This window comes from Sus scrofa, chromosome 3 (assembly GCF_054392235.1).
Source record: "Sus scrofa isolate SSC_HxYL_T2T_F1_AM1 chromosome 3, Sscrofa_HxYL_maternal_Yorkshire_Landrace_v2.0, whole genome shotgun sequence".
Taxonomy (NCBI): domain Eukaryota; kingdom Metazoa; phylum Chordata; class Mammalia; order Artiodactyla; family Suidae; genus Sus; species Sus scrofa.
Window position 1 is genome coordinate 33,257,322 of NC_139385.1, and position 19,561 is coordinate 33,276,882.

Here is a 19,561-nt window from a genome sequence, read left to right on the forward strand (position 1 = left end):
ACAGGCCTTGGGGTGTGGGCAGGACATCAGAGACTACTTCACTGTGTCGCGTTCTTCCTCATTTTACTTATAAACAACTTTATCGAAATATAAATTACAGACTGCAAGGTTTTTTTTGTTGTTGTTTTGTTTTTGTTTTTGTTTTTGTTTTTGGTCTTTTTAGGGCTGAACGGGCAGCATATGGAAGTTCCCAGGCTAGGAGTCGAATCAGAACCCACGTGCTTATTTCCCATTCATCCCTGCCCCCACTCCCAGGCTGTAGTCTATACCACAGCCACGGCAATGTGGGATCTGAGCCAGGTCTGTGTGTCTGCAACCTACATCACAGCTCACGGAAATGCTGGATCCTCAACCCACTGAGCGAGGCCAGGGATCAAACTTGCGTCCTCATGGATACAAGTCAGGCTAGTTACCGTTGAGCCATGACAGGAACTCCCTAGATTGCAAGTTTTACTCATTTTAATGATACAATTTAATACGTTTTAGAAAATGGACTGAGTTGCAAGACAGTCACCACAGTCTATTTTAGAATATGTTTATCACACGCAAAAGAACCCACGTGCTCATTTCCCATTAATCCCTGCTCCCCACTCCCAGTTCCTGGCAACCACTGATCTACTTTATGTCCCTATGGATTTACCCTTTGTGGACAAATGGGATCATACAACACATGGTTTTCTGAGTAAACGAGAAATCCCTCTCCGTGTGCATATGGCACATGCACTCATATGGCTGCTGTGTCACGCAGGGAATGCTACCCCATAGTCTGTGACAATCTATGTGGGAAAAGAATCTGAAAGAGCATGGATACATGTTTATGTATGACTGAGTCACTTTCTGGTACAGCAGAAATGATCCCACTTTAAAAATCAGCTTCCCTTCAGTAAAACACATAAAAACTAATAAAATAAATAAATAAAAAGAAAGTCCCTCTCTAAAGGGCTCAAGTTACCGAAAGGAAGTAAAAGAAAGATGGGCGAGTGTCTAGCAAGTAGAGTAACTTCGTGGTGTGGAAATTGGGGATATTCTAGATGAAGTGACCAATGACTGCATTAAAATTGACAATTAAGAGACATTCCATGCTTGGCCTCGAGTTCCATCTTCCTCAGGATATATTTGCTCCTACGAACTTTTGAGTCAATATATTTTAAAGATTATCTTTTCAACACAACCACTGGCAGTCAGCAAGGTGTCGACTAAGAGACCTTGAAGCCCGTTAACCCGTTAACCTCAGCATTGAAACAAACAGGGCTGAATCAGGGAATCCTGTGTTGTTAAACAGATCCAATGGCTTCTGATGGTCTTGGGAGCTAAAGAGCTCAGTCTTTGGAAGAGACCGATGTACAGAGGGATCTTGATTTCCTATCTGGACTGCCAATCCCTTCACAGTTTCCTCCCTGTCTTTGTTGAAATTTGTAAAATAGAAAACAAAACAAAACTTGATGGAACACAACAAAAGCAGAAAAACTGGCCAACTGGTCCACCACAGTTATGTCTCCTATAGGCCTGAGACCTCCTGCAGTCCCCTGTGTCTGTGGGGTAAACTGGTTACGATTCCCTATGCACAGTGGCATACTTAGCCCATGACTAACTATCTGTGGTAACAGCCATTGATAAACACAAAGAGGTTAGGATGTGGGATGCCGTCCACACCGTCTCATCCAAAGCAGGCTCTGACTTTGCTGCCAGAGGTCATTTTCTGCTTCCACTCCTTGATTCTGGACCAATCCACAGAGAAGTCTGGCTGTTGTCCCCTGGCATGTGCTATTTAGAGACATCCCTTGTTCACTTTTGCATTATGAACCAATTGAGAAATAGTCACAGGAATGATGAGCTGGTTAAAATATCAGCTTTCTTGTTGGGAACCCTGGGCTGGAAGATGTGGTTTGGATCCTTGACCTCAGTGTGATGCCCTGCACCCTCTCCCTGCACCAGGATCTGGGATCCACTCAGTGTGACTCCCTGCACCCTCTCCCTGCACCAGGATCCTGGGATCCACTAAAGGGGAGCAACAGGTGAGCAGAACATTTACCCCAGCAGCTGCAAGGAAACGCTACTGTGCTCCAGGAGTAGAAACAGAGAGAGACAGAGAGACAGTCATCCTCTCCTGTCCACAAGACCAGCCCCAAGCCCTGACCCGGGCATGCTGACTCCATGTGGGAGAGCCTCATGCTTTTCTCCTTCTGTGTCAATGCTTCTCCAGTGATGTCAACGTGGATCGAAATTTGGTTCCTTCAACCTGTAGGATGCAGAGCATGTGTCAAGGCTTAAGCAACCATCATTAAACTGGCAGAAATAATCTACTGGACATGGCAAAGGCATGTGGGTGCATCCATTCCGTCGACTAGAACAGAGAGATGGGCCTCCCTGAGCAAAAGGGAATTCTCTGAAGCAGACTGCCTTCAGATTGGAACAGTCGCATCGACTCTCCTGGGTCGCTAGCTAGCCAGCCCACACTGCAGATTTGGGCTCGCCCGCCTCCATAATTGTGTGAGCCAATTCCTTATAATAAATCTCCTTCCAGACATATACACATCCTACTGGTTCTGTTTCTCTGGAGAACACTTGACTAAGCTAGTAGGCTGATCTTAGCTAAATAGTGGAGGATTTGAACCTGCCTGGGAGTGGGGAAAAGAGTTAGAAGTACCCAGAACAGAAAGATGGGTGTAGGGAGAGAAGATGAAAGACCCCAGCTGTCATCTCCCTGGCTTTGCTCAGGACTGGCTCAGGTCATCACAGCCATCTTTCCGTGGAAGAGCCCATCACTCCGGAGAACTCCTGGGCTGACGAAGGCCCAAGACAACCTTTGGTGTCTGGTGGACACTCAGAGATCTGGACTAAACAGGCGTGAAAGACAGGGCAGCTTAAATGCCTCCTGTTGCCAGAATCTCCTACCCCAAGTAAGGTTTCTCAATACAGTCTGCCTGTAACTGCAACACTTCATTTCTCCACACTTTGGGCCACAACAGTCAAAGATGAAGAGACGGAGGAGAGATTACTGGGGGCAGGAGAGGCAGAGAGAGAAATGGAATGAAAAACAATCTAGGTTCAACAACAAAGCCTTCGGGATACCCCTAGAGCACACTTTCTTAACATGGGTATTACTTACATTCGGAACTACACAGTGATGGTTGTGAGGGGCCGTCCTGTGCATTGTAGCATCTATAGAAGACCTCTGGATCCTACCCACTAGGAGCCAGTAGCACCTGCCCCCCAGTTATGACAACCCGAAATGTCTCCAGACATTGTTACAGGTCCTCTGTGGGCAAAATTGCTCTTTGTTGAGAACCATTAAGTTAAAGGGATGTAATCCCTGCACGCCTCTCAAAGCTCTAATTGTTCACATCTACGAGAATGGTGGACTCATGGCAGAGGGTATCTAAAGCCCACTTTTTTTTCTGGAACCCTAATTCTCCTTGATGGTAACTTAAAGCATTATTTTTATATTAAAACGAATGTAGATATATTGCAGAGGAGATTCCAAACTTAAAGCTGGGAAGAGTTTTCATGTCCGAGGTGGGGTAATTTGGCCACACTCCCAGAACGCTTGGCAGGTACACATTTCCAATTCTCTGCCTTGGGGAAGCTAATGATATCCACTGTTTACTGAGTGCTCAGGATGTGCCCAGAGTTCATGGTAGAGGATGGTCCCCATTTGATCGTCATGGCCATCTATTATTGGTCCCATTTTACTGATGAGGAGACTGAGATCCAGGGAGGTCATGAAACCTGTTCAAAGACCAAGGATTGCTAAATAATGAAGCCGGCATTGGAATCCATCTGCTTCCCTGAGCTCCCACCCAAAGAGCATCTGGGAAAATCCTTGGAGAAATGGGCTGTGTTGAATCACCAAAAGCGACATCCTGGCTCTGGTGGGTGTTACGGCTTGACTAAATTCAGAAAGGCTCTGTTGAAAGGGACTGACTCTTAGCACTATCCGGGATGGAGAAATAGCAGAAGGAGTGAGGTTCAGAGGCTGAATACTCCTGAAAAGGAAAGGATTCCAAAAGTGGGATTCGCTCCTCTGGTAGGAAATAGTCAATTAGCTTGGTGGCATTGACTTAAGACCCTAGAGTCTTAGCCTGAGACCCGAGTTGCCTGCCTACAACCCCCATCCCCAGTGGGGACAAGCCTTTAGGAATTTTTTCTTCTCAGCCTTTGATTCATGGGTTCTTTTGGTTTCAGTCTTTCCTGTGGTTACCAGTATAGACAAGAGTCTCCTTAACTTCAGCCACTGTAGACACCTACATGGACTATCATTGCTGTGAATCACTCTGACTCTGACTTGCTCAGTACCTTCGTTTCTTTAGATGGACTCCCTCTTTTTTTTTTTTTTTAACTTTTTGTCTTTTGAGGGCCACACCTGCGGCATGTGGAGGTTCCCAGGCTAGGGGTCGAATTGGAGCTGTAGCTGCTAGCCTACACCACAGCCACGGCAACGCCAGATCCGAGCTGTGTCTGTGACCTACACCAGAGCTCACTGTGATGCCAGAGCCTTAACCCACTGAGCAAGGCCAGGCACTGAACCTTCGTCCTCATGGATACTAGTCGGGTTTGTTAACCATGAGCCATGATGGAAACGCCCCTTTATTTTTTTAAAGGTACATTTATCTGAAAGGGAAACATCCCATCAGTTTCTGAAAAGGAAAGGATTTTCCTTGCCTTGACTAGGAAGTCAGTAGGAAAACCAATACAGTAAGAATAAGCAAGGCTTTAAAATCTGGTTAGTTAGCTAGCTAGCTGTCTTTGTTCAAAGAGGAGACCGTAAGCTTCAGAGAAGTGTTAAGTCGTCAGCACCTCGCCAAGATGGTCTCCCAGGTGTGATCAGGGAACTGGAAGAGATGTGAAAATGGACTCGCTTTCTCTAGGGACAGTTCAGGGCTGTTACACCTGTTCAGGTCATACCTGAAGCCACGCTACTTTGTTAATGGTATGTGTTTCACACCTGAGGAAACACAGGTTTGGGAGGTTGCTATGGGCTCAGCTGTGTTCCCCAGAAGTTCCTCTCTGGAAATCCTAATCCCCAGCATCTCAGAAGGTGACAGAATTTGGAGATGAGGCATTTAGAGAGTAACTGAGTTGAAATGAGGTCACCATGGTGTGCCCTCAGCCAATCTGACAGCCAATCTTATAAGAAGAGGACATTTGGACACAGACATGGAGAGAGGGAACACTGCTAAAGACACAGGAAGAGGGACTTCCCCTTGTGGCTCAGTGGAAACGAATCTGACTAGTAACCATGAGGTTGCTGGTTTGATCCCTGGCCTCACTCAGTGGGTTAAGGATCCGGCATTGCCATAAACTGTGGTGTAGGTCGCAGACACAGCTTGGATCCTGCGTTGCTGTGGATGTGACACAGGTCAGTGGCCATTGCTCCAATTTGACCCCTGGCCTGGGAACATCCGTATGCCACAAGTGTGGCCCTAAAAAGTCCAAAAAAAAAAAAAAAAAAAAAAGACACGGGGAGAAGATGGCCACCTGTAACCCAAGAAGAAAGCAACACCTTGACCTTGGATTTCTAGTCTTCAGAACTATGAGAAAATAAATTTCTATTTTGTTTGTGATGGCCAGGGAGGAGGGGGAGGGCATGGGATGGACTGGGAATATGGGGTTAATAGATGCAAAATGCAAACTATTGCCTTTGGAATGGATAAGCAATGAGTTCCTGCTGTGTAGCACAGGAAACTCTACCTAATCACTTATGAGGGAGCATGATAATGTGAGAAAAAAGAATGTATACGTGTATGTGTGACTGGGTCACCATGCTGTACAGTAGAAAGCGGACAGAACACTATAAACCAGTTATAATGGAAGAAAAATCATAAAAAAAATAAAATTCTGGAGTTCCCGTCGTGGCGCAGTGGTTAACGAATCCGACTAGGAACCATGAGGTTGTGGGTTCGGTCCCTGCCCTTGCTCAGTGGGTTAACGATCCGGCGTTGCCGTGAGCTGCGGTTTAGGTCGCAGATGCGGCTTGGATCCTGTGTTGCTGTGGCTCTGGTGTAGGCTGGCAGCTACAGCTACAGCTCCAATTAGACCCCTAGCCTGGGACCTCCATATGCCGCGGCAGCGGCCCAAGAAATAGCAAAAAAGACAAAAAATAAAATAAAATAAAATAAAATTCTGTTTTGTAAGCACCCAGTCTGGGGTACTTGGTTATGGCAGCCGTAGCAGGAGTTAACTGGGTCCCCACAGCCAAATCCTTCTTCTAACACTAGATGTGGGATCTTGAGCAAGTTACTTCAGCTCTGAAAGCTCCGATACAGTCTCTTATCTCTCTAAGATGAGGTAACAATACAGTCTACACTATGGAGTTGTTAAGAGTTCGACAAATATGTCCAAGGTGGTGACCAGAGCTCTTGGCACAGAGTAGGAGTCAAAACAACAAAATTACCGAAAAAGACCAACCAACCAACAAAACATCCCAAACTATTATTATCACAGTAGTTGGAATACTTCCTGGTTTCTGGTAGATTTGAAGATATTTGCGATTTTTTTGTCTCTAATAAGATGACAATCACCTCTCAGTATCCACCAGGGGTTGGTTCCAGGACCACCCCCCATGTCAAAATTCACAATGCTCAAGTCCCTTATAAAAAATGGGCTAGGACATCGGCCCTCTGTTGTAATCAAGATGTAAGGAACTTGGTGCTAAGGACCATGGGCTCCATCTTTAATACCAACCAACTGGAGTGGGATGTGAAGGGGTGTAGGAAACAAAATAATCACCCCCTTGCCTCTTCCCCAACGTTGCCTGGATGTTTTAAAACCACCCAGTCCTTCGCCCTTTTTCGCCCACTCTGTTCCTCTTCATGAGGATGGGTCTATTTCCCTGGACCCCCTGGCAATCTTTCAGTATCTTTAGGACCCCTTTACACTTCCATCTCGGCAAACCCCTTAAGCAATCTCGCCCAGGGTCTCACCACTTGTACATTGCAGAGCCAGGCTTTGAACCCAGGCTTGTGTGATCCTATGACATCCCAGGAATGACACAGATCAGAAGAGGACTTTGATTTATAGCAAAAACAATGATTCACCCATTAATTATAATTTCTTATCACTGCTTCCAGTGATGAATGCCAGTGGATAAAGTACAATGTGAAGTTCTTGTTCACGCCCATCACGGTGGGGGCCTAGACTTTACATGTATCATCCTACGGAGTCCCTTCAGCTACATCTCCATGTTGATTATCTTCTTCTTCTTTTTTTTTTTTTTTTTTTGGTCTTTTTGCCTTTTCTAGGGCCGCTCCTGCAGCATATGGAGTTCCCAGGCTAGGGGTCGAATCGGAGCTGTAGCCACTGGCCTACGCCAGAGCCACAGCAACTCGGGATCCAAGCTGCGTCTGCAACCTACACCACAGCTCACGGCAACACCGGATCCTTAACCCACTGAGCAAGGACAGGGATCGAACGCACAACCTCATGGTTCCTAGTCGGATTCGTTAACCACTGTGCCACGACGGGAACTCCAATGTTGATTATCTTCTTATGCCCACTGGATATTCAAGGGCCCTGAAATGCAGGGAGCCCCGTGTTACAGCCAGCACATCCGCTGTTTAATAGATTCAGAGAATCGAGGGCAAAGAATGAAAAGGCAACTAGAGTGTGGGCGAGGTCAAGGGAGGAGGAGGTGATTTTATCATATCCTCTTGGGGCCCAGCATGACAGCAGATATCCTTTAAATTTCTCGGCTTCTGGAGCCCTTTGTGGCTCAGCAGTTAATGAACCCAACTAAGATCCATGAGGATGCAGGTTCGATCCCCGGCCTTGCTCAGTGGGTTAAGGATCTGGTGTTGCCATGAGCTGTGGTGTAGGTTGCAGATGCAGCTCGGATCCCACATTGTTGTGGCTGTGCTATAGGCCAGCAGCTGTAGCTCTGATTCAACCCAAAGCCTGGGAAACTAGCCTGGAAACTTCCATATGCCATGGGTGTGGCCCTAAAAAGCAAAATCAATCAACCAATCAATTTCTCTGCTTCTGTATGCAATATCCAAGACATGGAAACAACCTTAATGTCCACTGCCAGAGGAGTGGATAAAGAAGATGTAGTACATATACACAATGGAATATTACTCAGCCATTAAAAGGAAAGAAATAATGCATTTGCAGCTACATGGATGGACCTAGAAATTATCACACTAAGTGAAGTTAGTCAGAGAGTGTGACACCAACGTCATATGCTATCACTTACATGTGGAATCCAGAAAAAAGGACACAATGGGAGCTCCTGTCATGACTCAGCGGAAACTAATCTGACTAGCATCCATGAGGACCCAGGTTTGATTCCTGGCCTTGCTCAGTGGGTTAAGGATCTGGTGTTGCTGTGAGCTATGGTGTAGGTTGTAGACATGGCTTGGATCTGGTGTGGCTGTGGCTGTGGGGTAGGATGGCAGCTATGGCTCCGATTCAACCTGAGAACCTCTATATGCCATAGGTGTGGCCCTTAAAAAACTAAACCAAACTAAGCTAAAATGATATAAAATAAAAAAAGGACACAGTGAACTTCTTTGCAGAGCAGATACTGACTCACGAACTTTGAAAAACTTATGGTTTCCAAAGGAGACAGGTTTGGGGGGGGGAGATGGGCTGGGGGTTTGGGATGGAAATGCTATAAAATTGGGCTGTGATGATCGTTGTACAACTATAAATGTAATAAAATTCATTGAGTAAAAAATAAAATAATATGTCACTTGATAGACAAAAAAATAAATAAATACATTTCCCTGCTTTCTTAGATTCAGTGACTCCTCCTTCATGGGGGCGCTAGGACAGTTCATAAGGATTATGTCATCTTTACCTGACCTCACTCAGCTGGGTTAGTTGCTAGGGCCACCTTCCAAAGGACCAGAACCCAAGCAACTTGAACAAAGGTTTTGCTTCTAAATACCATCAAGTTAGGCACTTGGGTTTCGACATATAATCTGTGGGTGTGAGATAATAGAAAATATATGGACTGGTCTTTGCTCTCGGTACCTGGCACAGAGCTCCTAAAACTCTTAAAATGTCCTAAGTGATAAGAGCACTAGGATCCTCTTTTGTTGTTGTTGTTGTTGTTCTTTTTTTTTTTTTAGGGCTGCACCCACGGCATAAGGAAGTTCCCAGGCTAGGGGTCGAATCGGAGCTACAGCTGTTGGCCTACACCACAGCCACAGCAACACGAGGTCTGAGCCACATCTGTGACCTACAACACAGCTCACGGCAACACCGGATCCTTCACCTACTGAGCGAGGCCAGGGATCGAACCCACATCTTCATGGATCCTAGTCGGGTTTGTTAATCACTGAGCCACAAAGAGAACTCCATGAGCTCTAATGATTTCTCTTGACAGCCACCTATGTTCAACACCTTTCTCCAAAAGGAAATAAATCCCAATCTAACCCCAAATTTCTCCTGTTGTAGTTCAAATTCATCTCCTTTTGTTCTCCTTAGGTATCAATATTCTCTCCTTTCTATTTTGAGCCTTATGTTTTGGACTCTCCTTGTAGCTGGACAACCACTCCCCCACCCCCTCAAATAAAAAGACACCAAGAAAGGGAACTGAGAAGAGAGATTTGAGGGGAGGCTATTCAAATCACTGTCTTTAGTTCAAAATGTGAGCAAGATGCTGTCAAGGACTAGAAAAGGAAGGTACCTTCATGGTTGCGGTTCAGAAGCCTGAGCGCTTTGGTTTAAAAATAGGTGAACTGAAATAAACACTGAAAGCTACTGAGATGGCCCTGAAATAGAGTGGTAATTGATCTAATGCAACTTTTGCCTAGGATAACATCATTATTTGTGAAATTATGTCAGTGTTGCTGCTGCCAAGTCAGCAAGCACTTACAGGACGTGACTTCTAATTTAGGAATGGCACTATTTGTGGCTCCTCTTCGAAGACAGCAGGAACTCAGTGGACACTGGGTAGCCAGACTCCTGAAAGTGCTGCCTTGAACTTGAGGTCTGCAACAGCAAAACACGGAGGAGGCGTCCTGTCCAGGCACCCCTCTCAGGAAGGAGTCTCTGCCCAGCTCCAGGGGGTGGCGGAAAGATGACCTCCAGCTCTCAGCTCCTTTGGGGTCAGCCCTGGTTGCAGAGATCCAGGCGCCAGGTCAGCCCACAGCCTGTGATTTAATGAAGCAGCGGGATGACCTAAGGTCACCCAGTATTTGCTCCAGAGCTAAGACCTGCTTGCATTGCGATTCCACCTCTTTCCACCTCTCTCTCCAGCCTGCTTCCTTTCCCAGGAATTGATTAATCATAAACATCTCATACCCCAGACCCAGTCAACATCTGCTTCCAGAACCTGGACCTGCTCCAGGTGCCATGGCAGTTTCCAAAGTAGGTTCATGTTTCCAGCTGTATCTGTTGTGCTCTTGAAAAAAGAGAAGGTGAACTTGTCCCTTCACGCCCTGGTGGAGCTGGCTGTGGGATTCTTTCATGGAATTTCAAATGAAAGCATCTTCTAAATTATTTTTTTTTTTAGGGCCATACCTGTGCTCAGATTCAAGCCGCATCTGTGATCTACACCACAGCCCAAGGCATCGCTGGATCCTTAACCCATGGAGCAAGGCCAGGGATTGAACCTGCGTCCTCATGGATATTAGTTTGTTACCACTCAAACACGAGGGGAAATCCAGAATCTTCTAAATTATTAAAGAATATATTTGGCTTACACAAAATAAGGTACACGTGGAAAAATTATTGTTAGAAAGGACAGACACTTCTCTATACAAAATTGCTTTTTCACAGTGGCAAGGCTCCACATGCTGTTCTAGGTACCAACACCATGGTGAATACGAGGGAAAGATCCTCAGAGTTGAGTTCTCCGGGAGCAGAGAGGTAATATTCAGACAAGTAAATGAGATAATGAGGAGGTATAGATATTAAAACACAGGGAGAAAATGAAATGGGGAGGGGTGGCTGGTGACTAGGGTACCGGAAGAGTCTTTTCTGTTTAAAAAAAATTTTTTTAGGCTATGCCCATGGCATATGGAGGTTCCTGGACCAAGGAGGAAACCCACACCACAGCAACAATCCACAGCAGTGACAGGACCAGATCCTTAACCCACTGAACCGCTAGGGAACTCCTGGGAAGAGACTCTTTTTTTTCCTTTTTACACACACCTGCAGCATATGGAAGTTCCCAGGCTAGGGGTTGAATGGGAGCTGCATCTGAGGCCTACGCCACAGCCATAGCAATGTGGGATCTGAGCTGCATCTGTGACCTACATTGCAGCTTACAGCAACACTGGATCCTTAACCCACTGAGTGAGGCCAGGATCAAACTCGCATCCTACAGAGACAACATCAGGTCTTTAACCTCTGAGCCATAACTGGGAACTCCCTAGGAAGAGTCTTTTGATGAAGTGGCCAGGGTAGTCCTCTGGAGGAGGTGGCAGTAATGTTGAGATGTGAATGAAAAATAATCTAGAGAGTTCCTGTCGTGGGCAGTGTAAGCGAATCTGACTAGGAACCACGAGGTTGCAGGTTCAATCCCTGGCCTCCCTCAGTAGGTTAAGGATCCAGTGTTGCCATGAGCTGTGGTGTCAGTCACAGATGTGGCTCAGATCCTGAGTTGCTGTGGCTGTTGTGCAGGCCGGCAGCTGCAGCTCCGATTTGACCCCTAGCCTGGGAACCTCGACATGCCTCGGGTGCGGCCCTAAAACAAAACAAAACAAAAACGATCTCGACTTCTGCAGATAAAACTCCATCTGCTGACACTGAAAGGATGCACAAGTTCCTGCTCAAAGCTGAGGCGAATCAACAGTATCATCTTGCCTGTCTGAGATGGTCAGCTGGACCACGACCTTCCCTGATGGCCTCCACGGAGACTGAATCTAGGGTTGGATGGATCGCAGCTATTTGGCTCAGAATGGAAACTGATCATTGAAGTTCTTTTATTTCTTTCATTAGATTTTTATTCAGAACCGGTAAGGAAAATGGCTCACGTATCCCTTGGTTTATGTTGTAGGTCACAGGTGGCATGGCGCCCGATTAGCAGGCATTTAAACAATCCCTTATCATCTTTTCAGGGCTTTCATGCTTGATTTTTTTTTTAAAACTTTGTCCAATTCTCAGCAACTCGATTTTAAAGGTCATTATATTAACTGCAAAGATGCATCAAGGGACGAGGTCATTTCTCATCCGGGGAAACTCTTTCATCTTGCCTGCTGTCATTTCCAGGCGCCTTAGATTAGATGCCGATCTGGGTTTTAAAAAGACAATTCTATTTCAACCTAGTACTCTTTGGGGGAAAAGACTGCCTTCCCTTCCAGAACTCAGCCTTGCCTTCTCATCAAAGGAAGCTTTGTATGGCGTTTGTATCCCTCATATCTGGGAGAGCAGCTGCACGCACACATCCTACTCCAGCCGAAGAGAGCTGCGGACTTTATTGTAATCACCTTGTTGAAATATTTGGAATTGTATCACAAGAGACTGGTTCTGTGTTGCCATAATTTATGACAAAGGCCTGAATAAATCCCCAGACATGGATTTTCTATAAAACCCTCCCTTGTGAAACTTTGTTGCGCTGCAAAAATGAAAAGATGGGGAAGAAGAGAGAGAAAGGGGTAAAAAAAGCCTGCAAGATGTATATAAATCTCCAAGGATGCTGTTTCCATTCATCACGTTTACTGTAAAGACGGGGATTTTATTTGGATGGAAAAAGAATGAATGGTCGTGGTTTGAGAGTCTAATGTGGAGCCTGCCTGAAGCATTTCACTCTGATGGTTCTGCTTCCTCGAGATCACCGGCATATGGGTAGAGACAGAATATAAAGTATACTTCCTATCAACCCTGGAATGTTTTGAGTGGGGATGGGCATCAGGAGACACAGAGACATCTCCTTTTTTGTGCCTTTTTACTGGGGATATTCTTTAGTCTGTGAAAGTATAGTTGCATCAGAGTTGAACAACATAGTTGCATCAGAAGTATATTTTAGGAGTCCCCGCTGTGGCGCAGTGGGTGAAGGATTCTTCTGCGGTGGCTCAGGTCACTGCAAACCCTGTTGAATCCCCGGCCCAGTGTAGTGAGCTCAGGATCCAGGGTTGCTGCAGCTGTGGCTCGGATTTGACCCCTGGTCCGGGAACTTCCATAAGCTGTGGGTGTGGCCAAGACAAGGATGTTTTCGTTATCCACATCATACGATGTGAAGTGGTTAGTGGGAAGGGCAAGAGAAGGAGTGAGAGGGAAGAGAAGGGAAGGGAGAAGAGGAGGGAGGGAAGAAGGAGAAGGAGGCTGGGGAAGAGGACAGAGAATCTTTTAAATCAATGAGATGATTTTAACCTCCATCCACTCAGAGCTTTAGAACGCAGAAGATGGAAAATCTGATTTTACAGAGCCCTCCTCTCATCTCTTGGCCTCTGAGAGTATGGGTGTTTCCCCATGCTGTGTGCCAAGCTGCTGTTTTTAGTCCCTCTGATTGGCTTAAACCCAAATCAGCCTCTTGATCACTGACTCAGCTCAAGACACAGTCGTCTGTTCAAGATGGAAGGAAAATGGACTTGGCTGGACATACTGAGAAACGATCTACTGCTTCACAGGGTGGGTGACTTTAGAGGGATCTTAAGGGACGTTTTGACTCTTTGTGATTGTTTCTTTGGAAACTAATTGCCTCTTAAGCACCTTCTCTATTGGGGTCTTCCTCAGTGAGCAGGTAGGGACGAGGATTCTGTAGGCGTCAAAATATATTCATTAATTATTGACCAACTTCTTCCTGAGAACTTCTCTGCGCTGGGCACTGCTCTAGGCTCTGAGGATATTATGCAATGATGTAAAGAGAAATTTCTCACTGCTCTCTTTTCATGTAGTCTCAGGGTTTTAAAGCTGGAAAGACCCTGAGAGGATATCATCTATCAAAAACAATATTGAGCCACTTTTTATACACAAGGCCTGCTTCGGGGCAAAGAAACATGTTTACTGGCTACATTCTTTTGGTTCCTTCAGAGTGAATTCAAAGTGAAATCCTTTTTTATTGAGTTCTCTGGCAAGGAGGATGTTCTCAAAACTCACACTCCCCAGCACTAAGAGATTTGGCCTTGCTTTTGGGCCACGAAAAAGCAAATCTTTGGATATTTGATATACTAAGTGTCAAATATTTGAGAAGTAGCCCCATGGAGTTGGCTTTCAAATTGTTGAATGTGAGATGAGATTATGGCCTGTATCCCAAAGTTTAGGCAGGTCACCTGTGGTCCACAGGCTGTGGTTACTCATCCAAGAGGTAGTGTATGGGACGCTGTGATGGATTCCACTTTCCATCCTCCATAGCCCATCGTAAATAACTGGATCCATCTCCTGGGTTAGCTGTATTTTATTTTATTTTATTTTAATATTTTAATATTTTATTTTATTATTTTATTTTATTGTCTTTTTAGGGCCACACCTATGGCATATGGAAGTTCCCAGGCTAGGGGTAGAATCTGAGCTGCAGCTGCCAGTCTATACTACAGCCACAGCAATGCCTGAACCGAGACTTGTCTGCGAACTACACCACAGCTCATGGCACCACTGGATCCTTAACTCACTGAGTGAGGCCAGGGATCAGACCTGCATCCTCATGGACACTAATCGGATTCATTTCCACTGCGCCATGATGGGAATTCCCAGGCTAGCTGTTTTTTAGAACTCCCTTTCCTGGGTGTTAGTATCAGGCATGGCAGAAATCAGCTGTTAAAATCATTTAATCAGCATTCCACTTTTTTTTTTTTTTTTGCCTTACCCATGGCATTCAAAAGTTCCCCAGGCACGAATCTAACCCTTGCCACAGTAGCATCCCCAGCCACAGCAGCGGCAACACTGGATCTTTAACCCATTGAGCCACGAGGGAACTCCCAAACATTCCACTTTTTCCTTCCCACACTCTGCTTTCCTCTCTGGTGGTTTCACTCCTAGGTAAGCTCTCTTTGTGTGCATTCACAAGCTGCTAGGCAAAGCCCAAATCCAAGTCCGGTAGAAAAGCGTTGCCTCTCTCTAGGTCATGCCTCCCCTAGTCCTGGAATTAGAGCTGTTGGGCTTTGTCTAGCTTTGAATCACTCCCAGTGGACCCAGGATGGGTCCATCGGTCTTATGGTTACAGCCAGATCCATGTTAAAACATATGGGCAGAGAAGGATGAAGAGTGAGTCCCTAAGAAGAATTGCATTGAAATCACTAGATTGGGGGGGCGATAAGGCTGGAAATGCAAATAAAGTCTCGCTACCATCCTTTCTATCTGCCAGGCTGTTCATCCATCCATCTGTTCATCCATCCATCCATCCACCTACATATCTATCCATCCATCCACTCAGTCACTCTGATAACTAGCTAGTGACTGCTCCTCCCTTTATTACAGAAAGCAATTAAACTTTCAGCACATGACATGTTTTAGAAGTTCCAAAATTATTTTTTAATGGATGAATAAATGAAGTTTATCTTATTCTCACTTTACACACAATACAAAGTTTGTTCACAACAGCTAATGACAGAGCTGGCATCTGCACCCATCCCCCAACTACATTTTTCTCAGGAGGATGTTGCCTCATCTACTGGAGAGGGTGAGAGTCCAGACAAGGCAGACATATTTAAATTACTGCCTCAACAGAATGGCATGATGCAAGGGTATACTTATCTGTGGTTTTATTAACTAGTGTGCATTTTCATCCCAGAATCATACTCATCCTTTCAAAAGAAAAATTTACCCTCATTATAATGCCACATTGCAGCAAAAAAAAAAAAATGTAAATAACAATTTTAATGTCAAAAGCTAGGTACATTCTGTTATTGTACTTAGCTCTAATCCATGAAGCTATTATCCAAACTATTGAAATATGCTTCAAAATATGTCTTAATAAGACTTTAGAGATGATCATGATATTGGGGGAGAGAATGAGAATGCAGGGCATCTGTGGTGGGGCAGTGGGTTAAGGACCTAGTATTGTCTCTAAGACAGTGGGTTAGTGTTCCGGTGTTGCTACGGCTGGTGCATAGGTCACAGCTGTGGTTCAGGTTTGACCCCTGGCCTGGGAACTTCCATATGCCATGGGTGTGGCTAAAAAAAAAAGGATACAGACAGACAGACACACACACAGACTCACTCACAATCTTTTTTTGCCAAGTTTAAGTACATTATAAGCCCAAGCCTATCTGATACTTGTTTTTGAATTAGAGATCTGTTATCATAGTGTTTTGTGCCCAAGGGTTCCAAAAAACGAATTTAGCATGGAATTTATGATTGACTGTTGATTTCTTTATGTTGTTTAAAGGAAAAAGAAAAAAAATGGCTGGGTGTTGGAATTCTTGGATTCATTCATTTGTTCAACAAATATTAACTGAGCCCCTGCTATGTGCCAGGCACTGTCCAGGCACAACAGTGAGTGGACCAAATGGACACACATCCTTTCCCTCACGGATTTAGAGGATTCAGTGCCAGGTTCTGTTGTTAAGCACTGATTTACACTTCGATGCATCACTTGCCTTCTGCAGGCATCTGCTTTCCTGCTTGAGAGAGGAGAGATGAGTGAACTTGACACCAAGCAAGAGAAAAGAACAGCTTAAAAAACCAAGCCTGGGGAAAGGAAAACTCACAGAGGACAGAGTGCCTCTGTCTAAATACTGAGACAGATGTTCTGTTTACAAGCGAGGATAATTGGTCTGCGAGGCTCCCAAGGATATAAAAAAAAGGATGATTGGAGACAGAGCTTAATTACCTATAAGGAGCTCAGGAGGTGGTGAGTTCTTTGGTACTGAAAGCATCCTGGAAGAGGGAATGAGCTTGGCTGGGATGTCAGAGACGTATCGGTCTTCTAAAGAGCCTTTCAAAAATGATGTCTCTGCATAAATAACACTACCCTCCGCCATCCTGATACTTGGTATCACCATTTGGACCCCGTGGCCTCCGTGTCTGCTGCTGTAGGAGAAGAGATCTCAGCTGTGCTGGCCAGTGAGTGACACGGATCACTTCTGCTTACAGCCCATTGGCTGTAACAAGTCACGTGGCCTGAAACTAGTATCAATCAAGGCAAGGAAATACAGTCCAGAGCATGAATGTATGGCGAGACTCTCTGTCAACTGAGATTTTGTAAAAATAGAGAGAACTACAGTTAGATCTATTTCAGAGAGTTATTTTTAGCATTACATGAGCTAAAATGGACAAGTTCATTTAATCATGTGTCATCGAATGACTGATATCCCAAAGAAAATGAGCCTTTCATTCATCCTCTTCCTCTTTTTCTCAGCCATGTTACCTGGCAGGAGCAACTGAAAAGATGCTCTCTAGAGCCCCTGGGAGGAGTCACAGAGGGGTTGATCTTATATGGACATATCCCCACATTTTGACTTGATGCCTACGATTCCGCCATTAGAGCTGCATTGCTGCCACTTTATATAGCTCTAGGCTTGGAGTAGCCAGGGCATGACAGATCAGGAGCTTGGACTTGGAAAGGCCAGGTGGGAAGCTGCAAGTGACAATTTCAGGCCAACCCTGAGCAGGGGGTAGGTAGCATGCCTCAAATGCCTATCACCCATGGCTTTGCTATTACTATAGGCATTGTCAGAAAAGCTGTGCCCCCTTGGTGGGGCATCCTAAGTGCAGGCTGCCCATCTGAATTTAAGATGAATTCAATTTAGCCTTGTGTAATTGCTTCTTTGATTCCTGACGATGACATGCAGTTAGGAAGGAAATTGACATTCTGTCATTTCTCTTCCAATAAACCAAACTCTGACAAGTTCCTTCTTAGGTACTTTGTGGCAGCCGGACCACCTTCTCTTCTTCTATAGAGAAATTAGTGAGCATGGAGAGCTTGGAAATACAGAATCCCAAGCCTGGTGCCTTTTTCAGAGAGTTCTGAAACGGATGAATAACACATGCAGTTGCGGGTATAACACCTGAACCTCCTTTGCCCTGGCGAATACAATACACCTCCTTTTGGAAAGCACTTAGGATGGCTTTATGCTTTAGAAACACGAATTCTTTCACCTGTTATCCAAAGATCATTTATGTTCAAGGTCATTTTTTAAAAATTTCAAACAATAAAGGAATCTGGAGACATCCCAGCAAATCATAAAGAAGCCTCACAGTTCCAAATACAGGAAAAGGTGTTTGTTATCTCATGGCTACCCAATGCCCTCTTTATCCAAGTCTGTCTATGTCCACTGAATCCTGAATGATGCCCACAAAACTGTGAGAAAGGGGAGCCCATTCAAGTCAAGGAGAGACAAATCAGGTGAATGGGATGGGGCTTGACACTGTTCGCACAACGAGGTTGAAGGGTCCGCGAGAGTCTTGAGTCTTGATGAAAGAAGAAAATCCACAGAAGATTAAAAGGAAGTTTCAAATGCTATATCCAAGGAAACTGACCCTTCCACGTATATTATCTTGGATAGATGTGATTTAGATGATAACCCCATGATATGGTGAGAAAAATGTGAATTTTTTTTTTATTTTTATTTTTTGCTTTTTTAGGGCCACCCGCAGCATATAGAAGTTCCCAGCCTAGGAGTCAAATTGGAGCTACGTTGCCGGTTTACACCACAGCCACAGCAGCATGGGATCCGAGCTACCCTGCGATCTACACCACAGCTCACAGCAGTGCTGGATCCTTGACCTACTGAGCAAGGCCAGGGATCAAACCCACATTCCCATGGATACTAGTCAGGTTCGTTTCTGTGGTGCCACAAGGGGAATGTTGAAAAAATGTGGATATTAAGCCATACCGCAGAGCTTCCTAACAGGGACGGTTTTGCCCTGCCTCCCAGAGGACACTTGGCAAGATGAAGGCACTTTTGATCGTCACGCCTGGAGGGGGTGCTACTGGCATCTAGTGATTAGAGGCTGAAGATGCTGGTAAACATTCTACAGTGCACAGGACAGCTGCCCACAAGACAGAATCATCAGGCCCACAGCGTTGACAGTGCTGAGAAACTGCCCCCCCAGAGCAAGGAGCCCAGCACAGTGTCCCCTTTTGAGAAGGAACGTCTGCACCTTTAGGGAGGGCAGTGTCAGCTGGCCTTGGGAAAACTTCACACCGAGTCAAGAAAGGTGAGATGCTCTTATTTCAGATCACAAATCTGATCACTTTTCTCCTTTGTTCAAAATCCTCTACCAGCTTCCTACTGTTTTTTAGGAAAAAGTCCAAGATACATAGTATAGCCCGCAGGGCCCTGTATAAGTATTTTGCTCATCTTCTGCAGTGAGTGAGGAGGAGCAAGGCAGAACTTAGGAAAGGGACACTGATCAGGATGCCCCCTCTTCAATGTCAAGTTAGTGGAAAAGGTCAGGAAAGGATGGTTAGAAATAATCTGTCCTTCCTACTATCTAGCTCAGGGAAATCTATTCAATACTCCGTGATATGAGGAATGAACCTGAGAAAGGATGGATATACATGTATATGTATGGCTGATTCACTTTGCTGTCTACCTGAAGCCAACACAACACTGCACATCACCCATACTCCAATAAAATTTATTTAAAACCATACTCAGTCCCTGCCATGCTTGCAGACAATGCTGGAGGAGAGGGTGACAGCAAATGGATCTCACATGTGAGAACTTCAGGGTCATTAGTTGGTTGATTCTTGAACAGCAATAAATGTCTGATTTTTTAAAAAAGCTAT

The 19,561-nt window shown here is 45.2% G+C and overlaps 1 protein-coding gene across 2 annotated transcripts in view; it reads right to left on the reverse strand.

Annotated features, from left to right (window-relative positions):
* Window positions 1-454: 454 nt before the first annotated feature.
* LOC110259922 (uncharacterized) overlaps window positions 455-19,561 on the reverse strand; it is a 666,350-nt gene continuing 647,243 nt past the window's right edge. For both annotated transcript variants that reach the window (XM_085017475.1, XM_085017474.1), the window contains one exon: window positions 455-2,239. In XM_085017475.1, coding sequence (XP_084873601.1) covers window positions 2,189-2,239 — 51 coding nt within the window. In that variant the 3' untranslated portion in view covers window positions 455-2,188. The remainder of the gene's footprint in view (window positions 2,240-19,561) is intronic.